Source organism: Coenobita brevimanus, chromosome 24 (assembly GCF_032717465.1).
Source record: "Coenobita brevimanus isolate Jiangsu-jjx chromosome 24, ASM3271746v2, whole genome shotgun sequence".
NCBI lineage: Eukaryota > Metazoa > Arthropoda > Malacostraca > Decapoda > Coenobitidae > Coenobita > Coenobita brevimanus.
In genome coordinates this window covers 19,090,870-19,114,933 of record NC_136977.1, presented here as the reverse complement: position 1 = coordinate 19,114,933, position 24,064 = coordinate 19,090,870, and the positions used below count along the sequence as shown (strand labels likewise).

At 40.4% G+C, this 24,064-nt stretch overlaps 1 protein-coding gene across 1 annotated transcript in view; it reads right to left on the bottom strand.

Annotated features, from left to right (window-relative positions):
- Positions 1-5,873: 5,873 nt before the first annotated feature.
- Positions 5,874-24,064, bottom strand: part of LOC145393437 (cyclin-dependent kinase 9-like) — a 398,106-nt gene continuing 379,915 nt past the window's right edge. Inside the window, exon 10 of the mRNA XM_080267535.1 lies at positions 5,874-6,037. Within this exon, the coding sequence (XP_080123661.1) occupies positions 5,927-6,037 (111 nt within the window). The 3' untranslated portion in view covers positions 5,874-5,926. The remainder of the gene's footprint in view (positions 6,038-24,064) is intronic.

The following is a 24,064-nucleotide window of genomic DNA, read 5'->3' as shown; positions in this document are numbered from 1 at the left end:
TTAAAAACTGTTTCTGATATATCGGAAAAAGTCCGGGTTAGCAGGGGGAAGTCCGGATGTTGCTTTTATCAGATGATCATTTTTTTCGGAATGGCTTGGGCCCCAATTATTCCATTATTGTGAGGTTTTAGTGTGTGTATACAATGTGTGTGTGTGTATATATATATACACGTGTCAAGTGGGGTTGGTGGAGGATTAGTGCCCCTCCCTGTAAAACAATTAACTCTAAGCCGTTGGCCACCCCGTTTGGGATACATGGCGTCTGGCAATGAATGATGAAATGAATGAATGTATATATATATATATATATATATATATATATATATATATATATATATATATATATATATATATATATATATATATATATATATATATATATATATATATATATATATATACAGTATATACATGGTAGACCCTCCCTATAACGGAAGCCTGAGCTGATAAAGACGAAAATCCATAAAATCCAATGGTTCCCGGAGATGAGATGTCAAGCTCATATTTGAAAATAAACGAAAAACAACGCAAGTATGACGATGAGTTAAAAAATAAAACAGTGGCGGAAATGGAGAAACATACTCGTAACTCTGAAATATGCAAAATGTATAATAGGCCAGAGTCAACTGTGTAGTATAAGAAAATAGCTGAGTGAACTTAATGCCAATCTAGCCCTTGCGAAGAAGTACAATATTTTGAACCAGGCGCCGGATGTAAACGGGTGAAAACATTGATCAAGTACAGCTCAAGTATGCTAGTGGTTGAACATTGCTACAGTGGTTGAACAGGAGGACCCGGGAAGGTGTTAGAGCAGCGTTTCTCAACCGGGGTTCCCCGGAACCCTAGGGTTCCGCAAGAGGTCACTAGGGGCTCCAAGAGAAGTAGTGATAAATAGGCTAATCATGTGTAAATGCATTTTTGAGTCGTTTTTGTGTTTAATTTCAGATTTGTGATTTTACCATACACGTACGGCTTATCCTCGGAAAATTCTTGGGTATTATCTTAAAGTCTTAACCTGTTATATCATTTAAAAATATAATAATTATAGGGAATATACTTAGCGACGTCCTGACGGCGCCAGCGTGAAACCGCCTCTAGTGGTCAGTAGACAGGAGCTATACGTGACAGATTCGTGTATCATCAAGTGACGTACTTGAGTACAGAACACATGCACGTTCTTCATCAGTCCCGTATATACTTCCTGGCGTGCTGGTACAGTCCCTCATTCACCCACGTTATTTAGTAAATGTTACCCATCATTTAGGGATTTTATATGACTTTTAACAGTTTAAGTATGTTTATGACTCTTTTGTTAGTTTATAATATGTTTGTGTGTGTGTTTTCTCTCTCTCTTTCTCGCTCTCTGTGATTATCTGTTTTCGTTCAGTTTATTTGTGTTATATATGATACTGGTTATTTACGTTTATTTTTTGTGTCAATGAAAACCTCCATATGAGGTCTCTTGAACAAGTAGTTTGATATCAGTTATTTATGTATTTTTATTTATTTATTAATTTTTTTTGCACTGTCAAAAAAATTGAGGTAAACATAAATTATTTTTTGCTTAAACCAGTTATCAGAAAAAATATACTGTTCTCCTTATGAACTTTAAGTTTATACAAGAGAAAGAAAGATCTATCTATCTATTGCCAGACACCTCAATCCCGTTTGGGGTGGCCACAAACGAATCGCCTCCAAGTTGCCCAGTCCCCCACCATTTCACTCCCCTGCTCCCAACTCACACCCCCCTCTCTCATATACCTCTCCACCCCATCCCTCCATCTCATCCTTGGCCTCCCCCTCCCTCTTCCCCCCTCCACCTCACTCACATACACTCTCTTCGTCGGTCTTTCACCATCCGTCCTCTCCACATGGCCAAACCACCTCAGTGTGTTCCTCATAACGCTTCCTATCACATCCACATCAACACCACAACGCTCCTTTATATCCTCATTCGTCAGCCTGTCTCTCCATTTGATTCCACAGGCTCCTCTTAAATAACTCATTTCCACTGCTCTCACTCTTGACTTGTGTCCTTCCAACAACGTCCAAGCTTCACTTCCATATGTTAGAGTTGGTATCACAATACTGTCATGTAGTAACTTTTTCACTTCCATGCTCACTTCCCTGTTTCTTATCACTGCTTTCAAAGAACCAGCAACCTTTCTTCCCTGCTGTACCCTTTCAAGCACTTCACCCTTCAAACCTCCATCCTTACTCATCACACTACCCAAGTACTTAAACGTACTCACATTTTCCAATTCCTCACCATCCAACCTCGCTGTACATTCACTGACTTCACCTCTCTCAAAGACCATCACTTTACTCTTCCCTACATTCACCTTTACATTCCGTTTCTTACACACTCTCCCAAACTCATCCAACAAGCCTTGCAGCTCCCCTTCGTCTTCACTCAACAACACAGTATCATCTGCAAACAACAGTACAGGGAGTTTCCAAACACTATCCTCTCTCACCAGGGCCACTCCAACATCCACTACCCTACCTTGTACCTCTTTTATTACCCCATCCATGTACAGATTGAACAACCATGGAGACATGACACATCCCTGTTTCAAACCAACTTTCAAAGAGAAAAATTCACTTAGTTCACCATCCACACGCACTGCAGCCTTCGCACCATCGTACATACTCTTCACAGCATTCAACAACTTCCCATCTACTCCATATATTCTTAACACTTTCCACAATCCTTGTCTATCCACCCTGTCATATGCTTTCTCCAAATCCATGAAAGCCCCATACAACTTCTTTCCCTTCTCTAGAAACTTTTCCACTAAAGATCTAAGAATGAATATCTGACCTACACAACCTCTTCCCTTCCTAAAGCCTCCCTGTTCTTCTCCAACTAATTTCTCTGTTCTTTCTCTAACTCTGTCAATAAGTATCCTACCACACACTTTTCCTATTATACTAAGAAGACAAATGCCCCTATGATTACCACACTTCTTTTTCCCCCTTTTCCTTTGTACAAGGGAATAATTATACCTGACTTCCAATCCTCCGGGACTCTACCTTCTTCCCAGGCCAATCTGCACATCTTCCACGTCCATTCTACTACTATCTCTCCCCCATGCTTCAGCATTTCACCACACACTCCATCAATTCCTGGGGCTTTCCCCGATTTAACTTTCTTCATTGCTTCCACAACTTCTATCCCACTGATTTCTTCCTGTCTTCTCACCTCCCTCCTTCTCGCAGCCATTCCCCAGCCACTTAGATATTAGTAATGATATATAATAATTTTTTGTAATGGCTCTCTGAGACATGAAAATTATTTCAAGGGTTCCATAAGGGTAAAAAGGTTGAGAAACGCTGCGTTAGAGTGTCAAGGCACGAATGTCAATACCAGGCCCGCCTATTTCAGGTAACTTCAGGACATATTTAAAGTAGGAAATACACTAGGGATAGTGAGTTTTCTGACAGGCCCAGTCCCTATTAACTTATTTCCCATAAGATCAATGCCCCAACTTTGGTGGAATCAACTTGTGCAGCACTTTTCACGGTCCCTATTAAAGACGATACCTGGTGCCTTACCGTACTGAAATCATGTACGTTCAAAATTGTGGAGTTAAATTAACCTAAGTTGTGACACGACTGTTTTACTAGTCTGTTACTACAACTCAGCAATCATGATGGGGAGAGTACAATTTCAGGTCAGGCTGGAGTACAAAGGGTAGGAACCATGTATTGTGACTCACTGCACTCCATTTTACAAACACTGTTCATTGCAGTCAATGGAAGTCCAGTGGCTTCGTAGTGTCCATTAAATCTGGTATCCAGTATATCAAGGTATGATAAATTGAGGGTCTACTGTATTTGAATACTTAGGTTAAGGGGATTGCAACAGTGTTGAATGGCAGAATGATGTATTTATAATGTGATAAACAGTATGTATAATTATGATCCTATGTTGCTTGCTAACAGTGAACAGGGTCTTTGCAAACTGGTTCAGAGTTTTATGAATGTGTATTAGCATCATAGTTTCAAAGAAAATGTACAGAGACCATAGCTGGGAGTAACAAGTGACTCTTAAGTGTGATGTGCTAATCAATGGAGAGGGATATGAACTTATGACTGAATTTCTGTACTGTGCTGGAGTACAGTGTTAGAAAATGAGATACAAAACATCTTTAAAGGAAGTGGAAAGTAGACTCTCAGCGTAATATGCTAATTAATGGAGAGGGACAAGAAATGGTGAATGAGTTTACCTACTGCATTGCAGATGGTCATGCTTACCTAGAATCAGAATTCTGAAGGCATGAATGGTGTATGAAAGACTGTACGACTCATTTCACTGGGCATACAATATTGCCATAATTCTCCCAATTCTTTACTTTTTCTTTGTTCTGGATTTTACATTGCTCCATCTTTAGGGTGGTTTGAATGATGATGATGATGATGAAGATACTGATGACAATGATGATAATATGATGACGGAATATAGGAATCCAAAGCTATGCTATTGTACTCCAGTGCATTTATGGGAAAGACACCAACCTACACTCCTGGTAAAATTTACATGATCAAAAAACTCCAGTCACCTCTAGGAAATTAAAACCTTTGTGTGCAAGGAGAGCCAATGATTATAACTGGTGTATTCCTCCACTAAACTATTAGTTTATCATAATGTAGGAAACATTCAATCAAGGTATTTTCTGTAATTTCATGCATGAAAAACTGTCATAAGTAATACTGGCCCCTTCATTACAGAGTGGCCCATAATATCAAAAAATGCTTTGTCTGTGTTCCAGAATGATAACTACAGCAGAAGGTTCTTTTTTTTCATGTATGCAAAATAAATATCCATACTCGTTACAAAAATAAAGATCAACATGCTCAGAGTCTTACAACAGGATAATGAAATTTTGTGAACTTCTGGTGTCATATCAACAGCTTCCCTGGAGTTACTTTTTGAACAAGATTCATTAAGCAGTCTCAGTTACACTTTGTGTCTCAATTGTCCAGCCCTACAGTACATATAAAGTAAATTAATGATAAATACAAGATACTAGAAGACTTTTCCCCAAAGGTGTGCCATACCAGTAAACTGGGCATCTAGTAATATTCCATAATTTCATCATCCCCAATCTTGAGTAGATGTAACAAGGCAGATGATGTGTTCAAAGAAAACAAGCTTGATCCTACAATGCTTCTCCCCTACTGTTACATAAATTTCGTCTGAAATATATTCAATCTATTACAGTATAAGAAAAAAAAAAATCTCAAGATATGGTGTCCATTTTGATCATGCGGGATGAGGAAAGATGGTGCTATGAAACTGGGAAACATGGTACACAATAATATAAATATTTTTCTTAAATCAATATCCCATTCACCTATAATTTATACTCCATGAAAATCCATCCATCCTCCACAAAAATACAATTCAAAATTACAATCCTGGTTATCAGCCTACTTTTTATTGCTTCTAGAGATGGGTTTAGCATGAACAGTTTCTGAACTTGCAATTCAGCAAGCAGCTGATGTACTGTCAAAAACAGGGGATGAGATGATGAAGTAAAAAGATGCTACAAACTGACATAATCCATGTGTGTAATATCTGTACTGTATATTAATATAGAAAATGGATACTGAATGTGACTGTGATTTTGTCCCACAAACCACACAGTATTAGTATTAAACAGGAAATATTTTTCATATTTCATAATGGCTGTCCATGACAGATTTCATAACCTTAAATAGCTATATAATACTTGTGTACAGTATAAGTATTTTTCTTTTACTTTCTGAACAAGCATATATTACAAAAACACTACTTTTACACAAGTATACATTATGCAGTATAACAGGTAATACAATCATCAGTATGCTCTCTCACCCAATGCACCTACAGTATGTACAATATAAGATGATAACAATCTACTCACTCTGGCTGTCTTTTTCAATACACACGCTCTTGGTATGATGAAACATTGTCGGCTTGCCGAGGTTGAATCACTGGTCTGTTTGAAGCTCCAGGTCTTCTTGCTGGAGCCAAATACTCAAACATACTCTGAAAAATGTTACCATACCTACATATCACCAGAATACCATTTTTAAGAAATGAAAAACTCTGAAAACATAATACATTAGTATGACTGTGAACATAGTAAAATTACATTACAGTATGACCTCACTACAACAGACTTCATTAGACCAGAATTCGCTATTTTCAGAGTCGAGGCATGGACCGGTATAATTTCTTATATATATATATTAGGAAAACTACGTAAAAGCTAGAAGGGGTCCGGACTGCATAACCTCACCCGGGGCAGCCATACAGTCCACATAGTTTGTGTGTTCATGTGTCAGTTGGTGGCAAGCTGGCGGCATCACAAATAGGAACCTGAAGACATCATTGTACACCTAGCAAATGCACGGGCCAGACTGACTCTCGCCTGTGTGCAATGGAGGGACTTCCTTCCTACCCTTCGATGCCAGGATGAAATGGCAGCTGGTTCAAATGGTAGCAGGTAGAGATGTGAGTATAGCCGCTAGCCGACGGCCCCCTGAAGGCCAGATGTATTAACGTTACCCAGTGGGAGGGGGCCAAGGAGGTCTGACTGTATTGGAACAGACTGGTGTTGACACCCAACACCACCACTCACACCTGCATCTTTCTTAGAAGCCATATCTTGGGTTATATGTATGTAAAATGAGATAAGAAACTGGCAAAATACAGGGATCATTACCAAGACATACAGTGTATGCAGTACAAGTAAACACATGCCACACTCAACGCTCTAGGTGGCCACCTTGTAAACTAAGTTTGTCTGGAGGGCAAGGGAATTTTAAGTGCCCTCTTGTAATTCTGCCTGGATAAAAAGAGGTGCCACACCATCCGATGCCAGAAAACTGGTGTTGTACAGTCGGTCTAAGAAGCGACAGCAGAGTATCCAGACAATTTCGGTCAGCGATAACACACAAACTTTTCCTTACATCTTTACAAGGTGAAACCTATTAATGAAAGTCCTCGTATTTCAACGCATTTTACTTCGACGCCTCATTTTTCGTGCAAGAAAAATGTTTCTGAGTTGTTTCACAATTCGTGAATTTCCCCATAATTCGATGCTCCCAGCTGGCAGCCGACATTCAGCAGATGATGCATACCGATGGTCAGTCTACATTCAGTCCATTTTTCTATGCAACAGTTTTCCATGATCTTTATACAGCAGGTCCAGCGTGGCAGTAGACACGCGTGAGTTTGTTATTGTTTATGATCTTCTATCTATCTATCTATTGCCAGACGCCTCAATCCCGTTTGGGGTGGCCACAAACAAATCGCCTCCAAGTCACCCTTTCCCCCGCCATTTCACTGCCCTGCTCCCAACTCACACCCCCCTCTCTCATATACCTCTCCACCCCATCCCTCCATCTCATCCTCGGCCTCCCCCTCCCTCTTCCCCCCTCCACCTCACTCACATAACACTCTCTTCGTCAGTCTCTCACCCTCCATCCTCTCCACATGGCCAAACCACCTCAGTGTGTTCCTCATAATGCTTCCTATCACATCCACATCAACACCACAATGCTCCTTTATATCCTCATTCGTCAGCCTGTCTCTCCATGTGACTCCACAGGCTCCTCTTAAATAACTCATTTCCACTGCTCTCACTCTTGACTTGTGTCCTTCCAACAACGTCCAAGCTTCACTTCCATATGTTAGAGTTGGTATCACAATACTGTCATGTAGTAACTTTTTCACTTCCATGCTCACTTCCCTGTTTCTTATCACTGCTTTCAAAGAACCAGCAACCTTTCTTCCCTGCTGTACCCTTTCAAGCACTTCACCCTCCAAACCTCCATCCTTACTCATCACACTACCCAAGTACTTAAACGTACTCACATTTTCCAATTCCTCACCATCCAATCTCGCTGTACATTCACTGACTTCACCTCTCTCAAAGACCATCACTTTACTCTTCCCTACATTCACCTTTAGATTCCATTTCTTACACACTCTCCCAAACTCATCCACCAAGCCTTGCAGCTCCCCTTTGTCTTCACTCAACAACACAGTATCATCTGCAAACAACAGTGCAGGGAGTTTCCAAACACTATCCTCTCTCACCAGGGCCATTCCAACATCCACTACCCTACCTTGTACCTCTTTATGATCTTAACGTACGATATTCAGCCGTGTCGTGAATACACAGCAGCTCCAGCTGGGCAGTAGACACATGTCAGTTTGTTATTGTTTGAGATCGTAACGTATGATCTTCAGCCGTGTCGTGCTACTATTTCTTAACAAAGAATCGTTACATTTTTCTCATAACACTATTTATTTTTGTTTTGATGGACAAATACCTGAAATGGATGTAAAATAAAGGTTATTGATATTTAAGGAAGGAAAGAATAATAACTGTCCCAATACAGTGAGTCCTTGATACACAAAAGGGATAGGGACCAAAAAAACTTTCGTAATTCGAAATTTCGTATATCAGAAAGATTTTCCCCACTGAAATATACATATAAATGGGGGGATGTGTCCCAGGACCCGCTCGGACCCCCACCTAAACTTCACCCCCCCCCCCCATTAAGAAGTAAGCAATACCTGTACACAATTGTAGAGAAAGAGGTGGCCATATTCTTGTACATCTCCTTTTTCTTCGTCACAGTTCCAATGGTGGAAACAGTAAGGCCTAAAGCACGCCCAATCTCCGAGACTCCCTGCCCCTCCTCATGGGGTCTTATAATTTCCAATTTCCTTTTCAGAATTAGAGTAAGGTGCTGCTGCTTCTTTGCAGCGGGCTCCCCCAATGCTGGAGATGATGCAGGGCGCTTGGGAGGCATGGCGAAACAATACAAAAAGGTGAAGGGCTGCAAAAATATCCTCACGTACAGCGAGGCTGTGAGGAGAGGAGGGACGTGGACTCAATTGAGAAGAGCACGAAAATTTGTTTACCAGAGAGGGGTTAGTTCATTTTCTCTCAGCAGGTGAGTGCGGCGCTATGCACCGCGCCCATTTTGAATTTTTCATACAATATTCCATTAACTCCTTCATAGTTGCCGGCCTTGAACAACACTTCACTGTTTCGGTGTGAATGACATTGTTCGGGCATTATAAAAAATTGCGAACAATTACGGGAAGGGAACGAAGATCACTGGTGTGTGTACATGACCCTACTCTACCATCCCATCAGTCAGGCGTTCTCTTCACTCCACGCCAATGTTTACATGCTTACGTTACATGTGCCCTAATTTTGAGTAAGTTTCTTCCACCAAGAGAACATATTTTACCATACTCAAAATAGTCAGAAAAATATAGAAGACAAACTAGAGGAATATGAACTGAATTGGTATGGTCTTTAGGCTGTATGCTTACATGAAAGATTATGGGATTTACAATTTTAGGAGATGATATGGAACAAAAATGTTCGCTAATCAGAAAAAAATTACTCTTTCATCCCACATGTTCTCGTAAGTTAGCATTCATTTCCACATTCTTCATTCGGTATCATTCTTCCCAATATATTTTGGACAAACTGAGCACAGTTATTTCTGCTCCTCAGAGTTAGTGTACATTTACTGCTCATTCTTTTGTTTGTTCTTATGTGTATGAGTGAAAGAGAGAGGACTGATACAAACAATAATGTATTCCATTATCGCTTTCATAGCTGCTGGCCCTGAACAATGCCTTACTGTACTGGTGTCTGTGACGTTGAGTTAGCGTGAGCTAAAAAAAACTGCGAGCAATTATGGGACGGGAGAGTGTCACTGGTGTGTTTACACGACCCTACTCTACCACCTCAAGCAGTCTGGCGTTCACAGTTCACTTCGTCCCAGATGTTTTCGGCCGATGTATATTTGCTGATGTAACACGCATCCTAATTTTATTAATTCTTACACGAATCATAGCAAATTGCAGGATGGGTTTAGGGGAAAAATAATAATAAAAAAAAAAAAGCCAGGTGTGCCAGACGAGTCTTTTCACATATGTATGAAAAAGAAATTGATTTTAGAACTTTGAAAAAATCGTCCCAAGGCCGACCACGGGAGCATGCAAATATCTGAACCCACAGCCATTGAGGGGGTTAACATACATTTTACTTTAAGCAGTAAAAGCACCTTACCAAATCACATCTTCTTGATAGTCTGTTATATTTTTCAGATTATTTCTGGGTTGGTAAAAACAGTAAACATTTCTAATTAAATCTGTTTCCCCATCATTTTTTGCTGTTCTGGTGTGATAACTCATTTATTTCATTAACATAATGGCGGCAAGGACTGTTCTTCCCTAAGTGTTTAACTAAATCTGGCCTAACCGAGCTTATCTGTACCTAATAATTTTAACCTAACCTAACCTCCAGTTGGGAAATTGGGAAACGATATCCACCTTTGAGCACGCTGAGTTTCTTCCACTGCGCTGGAAACGATCGCAGGGGAAAGTGACGATTACAACGGGGAGGAAATTTTTCAATAAGAAAAAGTAATTTGCCAAACTGAAAGTTGGCAGAAAAGTACAGAAACAAGCTGGAGGATTATGCACTGAATTGGTAAGGTCTTTCTGCAGCTTCAAGTGTACAATGGAAGACACAAGTATCTTCCCAAAGTCTGACGAATATAGCGTGGAAAAATCGAACCATTTGAAACACGCACTAGTAGAAACAGGGTTTTCATTGTATTTCGCCTGGTGTAAATTATCTTCAGACTGAACTGGGAAGATAGTTGTGTCTTTCATTGTACATTTACCGGTAAATAAATCAATCTAACTACTGTATTTCCAATTTCCTCTCAAGAGTGAGAGTACGATGCTTTTTTTTCTTTGAACCTGGTTCCCTGGATGCTGGAGATGATGCAGGGTGCTGGGGAGGCATGGTGAAAATACGAAAAGATGAAGAACAGCGAAAAACAGCGTAATGTACAGCGAAGCTCAGAGGAGAGGACGGACGTGACTCGACTGGGAAGCACGCGAAAATGTGTTTACCAGAGAGGGGTTAGTTCGTTTTCTCGCAGCAAGTGAGCGCGGCGCTGTGCAGTGCGCCCATTTTGAATTTTTCGTATTTCCTCTCGTATCGTTTTTTGTACCATCGAGATAGATGCTGTACTTTCGTATTGTGGAATATGTCCTACATTTATCGTTTTCGCACCATCGGAAATTCGTACTTCGAGTTTTCGTATTTCAAGGACTCACTGTACAGAGATGGTAGACTCAGCCCACCAACTTTTGATTCTATTTGACTATATTACAGCCTCTCTTCCTTGTAGCAATGAGTAAAATAATGTTGTTATAATTTCTCCCTTCCTTTTAGTGACAAAGAGGGCACATAAAATGACCAACATACCCATATCCAACACCAAGCCCTCTTCCTCCCATCATCCCCAGACATCACCTTCTGCTCCCCAAACCTTGCCCCCACTACATTATGGAGAGTGGTAAAAACCTTAGGTTCTGATCACCTCCCAATCATCACTACCAAAACCAGAATCACCTAAGCAGGCCACAAGCACACATACACTAATTATATGAGAGCCAACTGGGAGGCTTTTGTAACTGAAACAGAACAACATTTCGAAACACTAATCAGTACACAAACATGAACACCCCTGTGCACACTTTCAATACAATTATACAAAATTCAGACAAAAGACACATCCCTAGAGGCAACAGAAAGAGACACAACCCCAAATTCACGCCAAAAATTCAAGGCCTCATCAGACAACGGGACACACTGCGACACTCCCCAACACCCCATACACATGACACCGTACAACAAATACAAGAACTCAACACTCAAATAACCAATAAAATATCAGAACAGCAAACACTAAACTGAAAAAATTACCTCCAAACACTTGACCACAAAAACAAACATCAGCAAACTCTACAAAACACTAAACAGCATCACACTTTCCAACAGCAACACCACACAATAACACGCTGCCATCACAACAAGACACCATACCCTCAAACAAACAACAAGCAAACACTCTCATTAATCACTTTTCACAGGTCAGCCATCTAACCCCCCATCCGGAAGACCGACGTATCATCAGACGTAAGAGACAGTTCCCCACAGACCTAGATTACGCACCTTTCACTTACAACCAGATGAAGCACATCATTAACAACCTCAAGCACTCATCTGCCTGTGGACCAGACAACATAAGCAACATTCACCTTAAACACCTTGGACCACAAGGCATACAAGCACTCTCAACCGGTAAAGAGGTGGTGTGCGGTCCTAACGGACCCAGGTTCAAATCCCGGCTGGGGCAGGGAACAGTTTATGGATTTGAATTTCATTAAATCAGGCTTTGCTGATCTACCAGAAGACCAGCCGACATGTCGTAAAAATACCCCCGCTAATACCATACACCAGTCCTGTATGAGACAGCCCTAGCATGTATTCAATATGGACGGTGGGTGTTAGCGCCGAAGTGGTGACATGTAGAGGTGTATGGTATGTAGGAGGACTGCTGGGCCTTGATAGCAGGCTGTGAAGCCTATGCCCAGAGTCGGACACATAAAAAAAAAAAAAAAAAAAAAAAAAAAAAAAAAAACTCACCAACATATCAAACTTCAGCTACTCACACAACATAATACCCAACATCTGGAAGCATGGCATTATCATCACTATCCCTAAACCCAAAAAAGATCCCACATTACCCTCCTCACATCGCCCCATCACACTTCTCTGCATCCCCTGCAAAGTCACTGAACGACTGGTACTACAACTAGTCACACCTCACATTTCCATAGCCCAGTCACAACATGGCTTTAGGCCACTACACTCCACAAACACCCTTCTTACAGACCTTACACAGAGAGTTTTCGATGGAATGAATTCAGCTAGGCCACCACACAGAACACTCCTAATCACACTAGACATCAACAAAGCTTTTGATGCCATCCCCTGCCACAACCTCACAAACAAAATACTCAACACAAACATGCACAATAACACAAAAAGATGGCTGGCAAACTACTTAGCAGGCAGATGTGCACATGTAACATTTGCCCGTCAGTCTTCTAACATCAGAAACTTCACAAACGACGTCCCCCAAGGATCTGTTTTGTCCCCTGCACTCTTTAACCTATACATGCATGACATACCCACACCCCACACACCATAGATACACATAGCTTCCTAGGCAGATGATATAACACTTACATGTATGCACCAAAATGCATACACAGCTGCACACATCATCCAACCTTATCTCAACACACCACATGAATGGTTCACCACAAACAGGGTAAAAATAGCCCCAGGCAAATCTACAGTGACCCTTCCACAAACTGGACAGCAGAACACAGTCACATCCCACACCTCACCATAAACAACATTCCCCTACCACACACACACACAAAATCCTGGGTGTATCATACAATGCATCAATGTCATTTAAACAACACATCACAAACATTAAAAATAAAATAACACCAAGACTCAATGCCTTGAGGTCACTTGCCCATACAACATTCGGACACAACAAAGAAACCACCACTACAGTATACAAACAATACATACATTCAGTGATGAATTATGCAAGCCCTGCCTGGGCTCCTAACCTCACTAAAACACACTACAACACTCTACAGACCATACAGAACAAGGCCCTAAGAATAATCACAGGCTGTACACACACCACCTACATCAGTCACAGATCACCTAGACATGAGAGGCACCCAGGTTCTTGCTGCAGCCTCCACAAACCCACAACATCCACTATATTACATGGCAGCTCATCCACCCACACCAAGGAACATAAAAAAAAACACCCAGCACACAATACCATACACAAATAGTCCTCTCTACCCCTTCGCCCACATCAGACCAGCTTCCAGAAGCATATCCACACTCAGATCACTCGCCGCTCCATTCAGTCACTTAAAGACAACACACAGCTGCATGCACGACCTCTTGACATCCACCCTTCTGAATCCTATCTCCCTCGTGAGGACAGGGTCCACCTGGCCAGGCTGAGATGTGGGCACCATCCAGCCCTCTTAAGCTACCAGAAGAGGCTGGATGACTCCATTCCTGATGCCTGACCAGGATGCAACACAGCCCCCCATACTATTAAGCACATTATGGAAGACTGCATTGCACACAGTCACCTATGCCAACAACACAACATACACTCTTTCAGAGCTCAGTGGGAAAGTCCGGTCTCAGCAATGGCCTTCCTAAGGGACTCGGGGCTGTTCGGCCAGACTGCCTAGGGAACAACTACAACTACTATTACCAGGGTTTAGTTGACCTACTTTGATGTCAAAAATTAAAGAATCTGGTGAAAAGTGGCAACTTTTCCTTGGTTAGTGACATCGGGAACTAGCCCATCCACTCTCAACACACCTTCACTTGCCACTCAAGCCAATCTTCACTTTATTTCTGGTAAGGATTTTTGGTGTTGCAGCACTTTATAACAGCTTTAATGTCTTTTCAGGTACATGTTTATTGTGTTATGCTGTTTTAGCACTAGTAAATATGCTTTATTTAATTTCGGGTAGGGCCTGTTTGGTGTTGTAGTACTTTCTGATAGGGTAGGTACATGTTCCACTGGAACGCTCCTCTATTTTTCCCATTGATTCTTAACTTGCTCCCTACGTGTCAGCAAGTGGGTTGGTGGAGGGTTAGTGCCTCTCTCTGTAAAACAAACAACTCAGAGTCAAATGGCCACCCTTTATGGGATTATGGCATCTGGCAATAGATAGATAGATAGATAGGTTCTTAACTTCACAATTCGCTTTTCGCGATTCGCGAGGTTTTGGCGGAACATCCAAGCCATGAAAAACGAGGATTTACTGTGTGTAAAACGGTTACAAAAAACAGTTAGTTAATGCCAAAGTACCGGTATATTTCAAAATTGCAGGACGTAGTTCGTTAGTTACGAGAATGGGAAATCCTAAACGGAACTAATTGAAGTTTCACAACTATCGCTCAGGGACAATCAGAAACAAGTAGCAGAGTTCAAATCTAGTACGGGAACATGCGATAATTTTTTAGTAGTGTACGCCTGAAAAGAAGAGTGCTTCAATAAACAATTAAAATTAATCATTATTATTTATAAAATAATTTCCGTTACATATTAGGGAATAATTTAAAGTCATTTTATTTCCATTTCCAATGTCTCCATGTCTGACGACAACAGGAAGCGGGAAGGACTATTTTAAATGTTTTGATCAACAAGCACAAAAGGAGACAACTTTTACCCAAAGACATGCAGTTATTACACTGCATTTGGCCAGTTTTCCATTAAGAAAAATCTCAATTTAATACTAGCCAGAGGACTATCGATGAATGAAATATAAGAAAACAACCTCGAAATCTGCCGAGAGTCAGAGCTCCTTGGAGGATGCCAACTTGTGTCACTGCCTAGTATCCTCAGTGCATAATAATCTATTAGCAAGAGTAATAAAAAGCAAAGGTTCATAAACAAATCATTGATCTCAAAACTTCCAAATCAGAATTTTCAGTTAAGCAGGGCATAGCGTTTTATTTAAAAAGAAAGGTATGACTGATTAAAAGATAGAGCAAAAAAGGTGTGCTTTTGCACTGCAAGAGTTTATAAACTCATGATCTGGTCCTATTCATTGCCTAGTGTAAGAGAAAATAGCAAAATCTATCATACCTCCTTACAACTGAAAATAATTTAGTGTCAACTGGGGATAAAGAAGCTAACTACTGTACAATTATTATAAGCAAGGGGAAAACAAGGAATAAAAGACAGAATGGTCTTCCTGCTACCACAGGTAGGATATTATTATCAAGAACAATTTCACTGATGTAACAACCTTACTGTTGCTCTATCATCACCATAGCATTTGAAAATAGGGTAGCGCATTGCAATCACAAGAATTTTCCTTAACTGGTCTTCGAAACTACAGAATCTGTATTTGAAATCCAGGGAAGCATATAAATCAGGAACACACGGTTATATTGCGCACTGTGCGCGGAGTAATACATAACACATTCATTCAAATTGGGAAACATATCTACGTGTTAATTTGTAATAAATCACTGCCTCCTGTTATTCATTTTCCATAATTCTTAGCAAGATATAATATATATATTGTTTGATATGACATGACGAAGTCACAGAATTTTTATCTTGTATTCACTGTTTTCGTCAAACGTATAGCAGTGCAGAGTGACTGAAGCAATCTGAAACTCTGCCATCACTTCTTGGGGCAATTGTACCTGTGATGATGATGGTCACCTGTATTTACATATGAGGCCCTTAGGACCACAGGAGCACAAGTGCCAAAATCATTGTTTTGAGTTATTTAAGGTTAAAGTTTACGCACATTCTAAGAACTGTAACATCCTAACTAACTGTGATATTGACGTGATTCAAATGGCAGGATATAGCCTGCCCAATGAGAATTTTAGTGGTAACAACAAAGCAAATGGAAAAAAAACAAAAATACTGTTTATATCAAACAACAAACACAATGCCAAACCAAATGTTTGAAGCAGGGGGAAATAGATGTTTATATAGTCAAACAGGAAGGCTAATAATCACATGGAGTAAATAAAAAAGTAATCCTTCTCTCCTTCCATCCTCTTCTGTCTTTCTTTCCTTCATTCTTTCCTTGTCCTTCTGCCTACGGGTGACTTAACACTCCCTCTTCTGTCTTTCTTTCCTTCATTCTTTCCTTTTCCTTCTGCCTGTGGGTGACTCTTCACTGAGTGACAAGCCAAGTGGTTTCCTGTACACCAGGAAACCATTTACTATGCTGGGTGGTAACCATATAACTAAATTTTGGCACCTGGTGGTTTAGTGGGTAATTATTGGGCTCCAGTCAGATTGAGCCGGTGAAGGTTTATATCCAAGGGGTGATTGGGGTTGATTGCTAATGTAATGCCACTCAGGGATGAATGAGGCTGGTCACTCTCATTTTAAATGTCGAGACCAACTCCCTAGCCCCGGGCTCCTACGCTCCTCATGGGGCACTGTAGGATTGGATGATGGATGGATGGAAGAAACATACGTACTTATCCCTGAATTAATGTTAACACAACAGAATAAACACCTACAGTTGAAAAGCCAGGTAAACAACAGCAGCACTCTATACTGCTCATGTCAATGCCCACATTCTCATCTGCTACTCAGGAATTTCTACTCCCATTAGTCACTCCGTCAGTAATGAAAACAAAATAATAATCATATTGAAATGCCAATATAACACCATAACAGCATGAGAGAACGTTAAATACACTGGCAGCCAAGCATGTACAACTCCTCGCATGCTCGCAACACTGGAGCCAGAGACACTAGCAGAAGTCCAGCACTAACCCTCCCCTCCATCCTCCTACAGCCCTCCTCTCTTGCTTGCTCCCTCTCTCTTTCCTGCCACAACAAAGCTCTTTCATTGGCAGACATTCAGCAGAGAAAACACTGTGATTGGTACCACCACCTGGTACCTCTCCTCCATCCCTCTTCTATCCCTCCCCTCCTCCTTCCCTTCTACCGTCCCTGTACCCCTCACCTCACTTCTACTGTACTAAAACAATACTCCTGAACCCTGGTTTTCCAAGACACACTCCCATTGGCCCAGATTTCGATGTCTAGCTCTGCAAAACATCAATGTGATTCGTCGCCGGTGTGAATTGTCATGGTGTGGTCCTGAAACGAACGTCCCACATGTGTGGATGCAGGTTTGGACGTGCCACCCATCTTTGTTCCTGCGACTTCCAGCCTTGTGTTTACTTCCCCCATGGGAGAGAAAGAGTGTCTCTCTGGATAGAGAAATTATTGTCGAAGCAAAACAAAAAAGGGAGGGGCAGGGGGAAGGCTCTTGTGTTCATCTGGTCCTAAGGGCCTCATATCTTCATCCACTGATATGTACTTGTACTGTATTTCTTCATTCCCTCATCTCTGCCATACTACTAAACTTGGACACAACACATTATCAACAATAATCAATTGGGCTGGGATCATATAACTTTTCTTGTTGAAATGTACAACTGTTAGTTTTTTTTCTTTATTTCACAATAAAACTATTAACTGATGGACATTACTGAATGGAGATGCTGAAACTTAAGTGCATATCTGTGTGAAAGTTACTACCAATATATACTGTATAGCTATGGTTTCTGTGGTGTTGAGTAGAGCCAATACTGAATATCAAACTCAACATCAGATACACTGAGTTATTGGATATACTGTCAGCTCTTCCCTCAACTACTTTAACGTAAGGGTTTATTGTAATTCTATGAAATTCTTCATGTAGTAAAGTCAGTTTTCATTGCAGAGGTTGGTACCCCTTGATTCTGTATAAGATAAACAAGGAATATTTGTATTCTGTACATCCTAAAACAGAATGGTCAACCTGACTTGGACTGAATTCGGCAGCTGAGTTCCTCATGTATTCCATTTCATTCTACCTTGCAACAGTGAAGAAATTTAGCATATATGGTGTGCTTTGGATACGAAGGGTGATCAGAAAGTAATGACAGTTCGTGCTATAACATGAAAACCTTGAATGATGGGAGGTAGGGGAGCAAGGAGAGTACAGAGTTGCCTGTCCTTACGAGTTTGAACTTGTCGCCGTATGCCTGACTTTTCTTGTTTTATTGTTGTGAGTGAATGCTTCACTCTTGTTTTTGCTCTCTGGCCAGAAACATGGATTACTCGAAAGAAGGCTGCAGGTTCTACATTTTTACGAGGTGGAAACTGGGAAAGAAAGCAACAGAGATTCGAGGGGAATTATTACAAGTTTATCCAGACACTACTCCTTCCCTGGAAACTGTTTCCCGCTGGATTCGTGCTTTCACAGCAGGAAAAACTGAATTGAAAGATGAACAACGCTCTGGACGCCCCCGGACATCCGTGACCGAAGCAACAACTGTCCGTGCACGGTCCATCATTGACGAGGATCCAACTGTAACTCCTGGGTTCTTAGCCTTGGAGCTTGATATCAGTTATGGGAGTGCATATGACATTGTGCATGAACAATTACACCTGAGGAAGAAGTGTTGTCGATGGATACCCCATTTGTTGACTGATGAGCAAAAGGCTGAACGGATGAGGATTTGTCGTGTCTGGCTTGCTGAATTTGAACCAAATGGTCCAAAACGGTTCTCAGATGTTGCAACTGGAGATGAGTGTTGGATTTCATTCTTCACAACCCGTGACAAGCAGTCAAACATGGTGTGGTTGGGAGATGAAGACCCTTGACCTCAGATTTTGAAGGAAGGATTTCGCAGCCGGAAGTGCCTTTTCACCATCTTTTTCAATTCTCAAGGACCAATATGCGTGGATGTGATGCCTGAAAAGTCCACTATCACAGCCCAATACTACACAGACCAGGTCCTTCCACAAGTCTTGGAACACAAGGCCAACACCGCACCAACCCGCCGTCGGTCTCGCCTTTTGCTGCACCACGACAATGCTGCACCCCACAAAGCTCGCCTCACTATGCAGTACCTGGAACAACAAGGTATAACTCTGCTCCCCCACCCACCCTACTCCCCTGACCTGGCTGCCTGTGACTTTTGGTTGTTTCCAAAAATTAAATCTGCCATCACTGGGAAGCAATTTCATCGCATCCAAGACTTGGCACGGACCGTCAATTCAGAACTCCGAAGTATACCGTCTTCAGAGTAACACGCTTGCTTCATGAAGTGGAGAAAGAGAATGGAACGCTGCATAGAGGTTGGAGGGGAGTACTTTGAAGGAATTTGAGTCATAGTTTGATAGTTCTTCATGCTAATAAAAGTTTATGGACTCACTGTCATTTCTTTCTAATCACCCCTCATATTTGGGAGTTCTCACAGATATGATGTGCCATTAAAGTTGATCATGCAGATAGTGCAATCCCTCTATATTATGCATTACACTGTATGAACATTATAAACAAACTATATTTGTGCCTTCTTACTGACTACATACAGTATTCTTTTTATAAACAAACTATACTTATGCCTTCTTACTAACTACATACATATTCTTTTTAGTAGGTAAGATGCTGAATGTAGCCCCCCAAAACTCATCACAGAGTAGAAATTATTATACACGCGCACATGCAGAAAAAGTAATACAGGAGGAGTTAAGTAGATTAGACAGAGGAAAAGCAAGTGGTCCTGATGAAATTTCATGTTGGGTATTACGAGAATGTGCAAAGGAGTTAAGTAAACCATTATTTTTAATTTTCAAGAAATCCTTGAGTCAAGGTAAACTACCTGATATTTGGAAAAAAGCAAATATTGTCCCCTTATTCAAGAAAGGAAATAGACAAAATCCACTCAACTACCGACCAGTATCACTGACCAGTGTTGTAAGCAAGGTATTAGAAAAACTTATAAGAAAAGCTTGGGTAAAGCATCTAGAAGAACACAGTATGATAACAGAAAGACAGTTTGGTTTCAGAAAAGGAAAATCATGTGTTACTAATCTGTTGAGCTACTATGACAGAGTAACAAACACAATACAGGAAAGGGAAGGATGGGTGGACAGTATCTATTTAGATTTCAAGAAAGCTTTTGACACAGTACCACACCAAAGACTTTTATGGAAACTGTACCATCAAGGAGGAATTCGAGGCAAACTGTTTTGTTGGATGCAAGACTTTCTCATAAAAAAAGAAATGAGAACAGTACTAAGAGGAAACTACTCATCATGGAAAGAAGTGACTAGTGGAGTACCACATGGCTCAGTGCTGGCACCAATCATGTTTTTAGTGTATATAAATGATATAAACAGTAACATTGGAAATGAGAGCTATCTGAATATGTTTGCAGATGATGCAAAAATACAAAGGAGAATTACTAACATAGACTCTTGTAAAGAGCTACAAGAAGAATTAAATAAACTTCATGAATGGAGTAGTACATGGCAAATGGAATTCAATGTGGACAAGTGTCATGTAATCAAGTTTGGTAAAAGTGGAAAAAGACCTGATTGGGATTATAAGTTAGGAAATAAAACCCTATACACATCAGAAAGAGAGAAAGACCTAGGTGTGATCATCAATAACAGACTATCTCCGGCTGACCACATCAACGAGAAGGTACGGAACATGTATACACTGCTTGCAAATATGAGAATAGCATTCACATACATAAATGAAGACATGCTAAGAAGGATAATAACATCATTCATTAGACCAACCCTGGAATATGCATCAGTAGTCTGGAGTCCTCATCTCAAAAAGCACATAGACAAGATTGAAAGAGTTCAAAGGGCCACTACAAGATGGATACCAAGCTCAAGGGACCTAAGCTACGAAGAAAGACTAAATAAACTGAATCTACCAACACTACAGGAGCGAAGGAAAACAAGTGACATGATAATGCTATATAAGTGCATATCAGGGAAGGAGAAAATAGACATAAATGATTACTTAACATATGGAGAAACATCAGCAGGAGGACACTGCAAAAAACTGCATAAGAAGAGAGGTGATAAAGATGTAAGGAAATTCAGTTTCCCAAACAGAGCAACTGATCAATGGAATGCACTACCGAATGAAATAGTGTGTGCCAAAACAATTCACAAATTTAAGGATATGTACGATAAATATGGTTTAAGACACGGGACAGTACGAGCTTGACTCATTCCTGTAAAGATACAATTAGGTAAGAACAAGTAGGTAAGAACACACACAGGAGCTACCAAGGAGAGCAGACGTGGGCCGACAGCGCTCCATACCGAGCCTGCACAGCCAGTGGCATTACCTAAATTAGTATCTTTATATGAGTCAAGCTCTGTACTAGGTTAGACTAAATGGTTTTTTATTTAAAAAAAAAAAAAAAAAAAAAAAAAAAAAAAAATAAGAAGTTTAAACAAGACTTGTTCAAACAGAAAAGAGAACCGAGTAGCGAAAGAATGCGCTCAGTCAGCTGATTGTTTGTTTAGACTACAACTGCCCCAGGGAATGTAAGTACTCTGTGCTTATAGTATTGCAAAATGGCCACATACTTTACTAAAGCAAATTTGGAAAAGAAAAGGGATAAAGGTAGAAAGCAAGATGATGATTTCTACCAAGAACTGGTTGAAATGGAGACTCACAATAAACTGGCAGAGCATGTACACAGACTGGAGATGGCTTTCCAGAATGAAATTGATGAAATAAAGAAGCAGATGCACTTGCAAAAGGAAGAAATAGAAAAACTAGGAAGGGAGGTCAACAAGAAAGACACAACCATATGTGAACTAACAGTGGAACTGAGTACACTTAGGAGGAAAATGAGTGAAATGGCAAGTACAGTAGTCAACCACAAGAGTATTATGGAAGAGTTCAAAAATGATACAGAGACAATTAGGCAAAGTAAGCAGTCTGATAGACCAGAGCAGTGATATTGAGGAGAAGATAACACAGGTGAATGAAGCTGTGCAAAGCTACAAAAATGATGTGGAAACCACGTATGCTGAAATGGTGAAAGTAAAGAAAGACTTAGAAACAAGGGTGGAATAAAAAAGCAATAAAAAGGAAGTGAAAAGAATAATCCAAAACAATCCAAAGTTAGTCAGAGATTCAATAGATATCAACAAATCTATAGTAATCACTGGTATAGAAGAGGAAGAAGTAAAAAACAAGATCTCAAGAGACAAAAAGGAGATGGCAAATGTAATGACCTTATTGAAAGAAGTATCAGAGGAAATCTGTAGTAAAGACATAGAGGAACACAAAACGTTAGGGAAATACGAGAAAAGCAAGTCAAGACCTCTAAAGGTGACTTTGCAGAGTGTAAACACCATGGAGGAGATACTAAAAAACGCAAAGAATCTTATGGAAAAAGAGGAGTTCAAAAATGTATGGATAAAAAGATGCCTAACAAAAGAGGAACTGGAATTGCTGAAAGAGAAGAGGGAGGAAGCAAAAATAAAAAATGAGGGAAGATCAGAGGAGAAGAACACATTTTTTTACAAAGTAATAGGATTGCAGGTACGAAAGTGGTACATAACCAGGAGGGAATAAAAAGGAGGAGGGTAGTAGAACCAAGTCATGACAAGTATATAAACAAGATGATTAAGTTGATGTACAGTAAACCCTCATTATACAATGCCTCATTGTACGATATTTCGCTTATACAATGTCAAATATTTCGCTTATACAGTGTCAAAATTTTAGTACCCTATGCCCACTATACAATGGGAACGATTGCAACAACGATGGATCATTCGCGGCTCAGTGAACAGCGAATGTGCAAACGCAACAAAAAAGTCCTCACACTGTCGGCATTAGACCACACACACTTGTCCACCGGTCCAGCCTCATTAGCTATCCCTGCCCAGCCAGCCAGCCCTGCCCAGCCAGGCAGTTCTGACATTGATGAGTGAGGGCTGTGAGTCCCTGTGACTGTGAGGCCAAGTAAGGACAATTCGCCGTCAGGACGATTCCCCATCATTTATTTACGTATCAGTTTATTTAGCAAGTACACTAGTTTTTTAATTATGTAAGTTATAAAAGTGATGGTGGTTTATTGTTTATATAGTAAATGTAAAATATGGCATCAAATCATGGGCATTAAATGAAAAATAATAATATATTGAAACGTGAATCAGCTGATTTATGATCGATCCTTCATCTTAGCATAAGGCTACATACGAGACATTGGCATTTATATAAATGCCTAATTACCTTAAGTGAATGATAGACATACTTTGGAATTATACAAATAATCTTCATGTTACGTCTATATAAATGTTTCGGGATATTTCGCCATCAAATCAATTCGCCATCACAACAATAACAAGACAATTCGCCATTGGGACTTTTCGTCGTCAGGATGATTCCCCGTCGTTTACTTTCATATCAGTTTATTTAGGAAGTACACTAGTTTTTTAGTACTGTACTTGTACCTCTTCAAAGTCGTTTTAAAATATACCCAGGATGTTGTAGTACCAATGGAAATTAATGAAAACAGCTGTGGGTGATGCTAGAACATAATTCAAAGTCAACTACAGTCAACCCTTGGCTATCACGAGTAATTGGTACCCTAGGCGACCCGCCATAGCCAAAATCGCGATAGCCATACTTAAGAACTAATGGGAAAAATTCTAATTGGTTCCCCGACCTCCAACTTTACCCCAACCTTACCCTATTTTCACATCTCCTTCACTAAAATACCTGGGATTACAAACC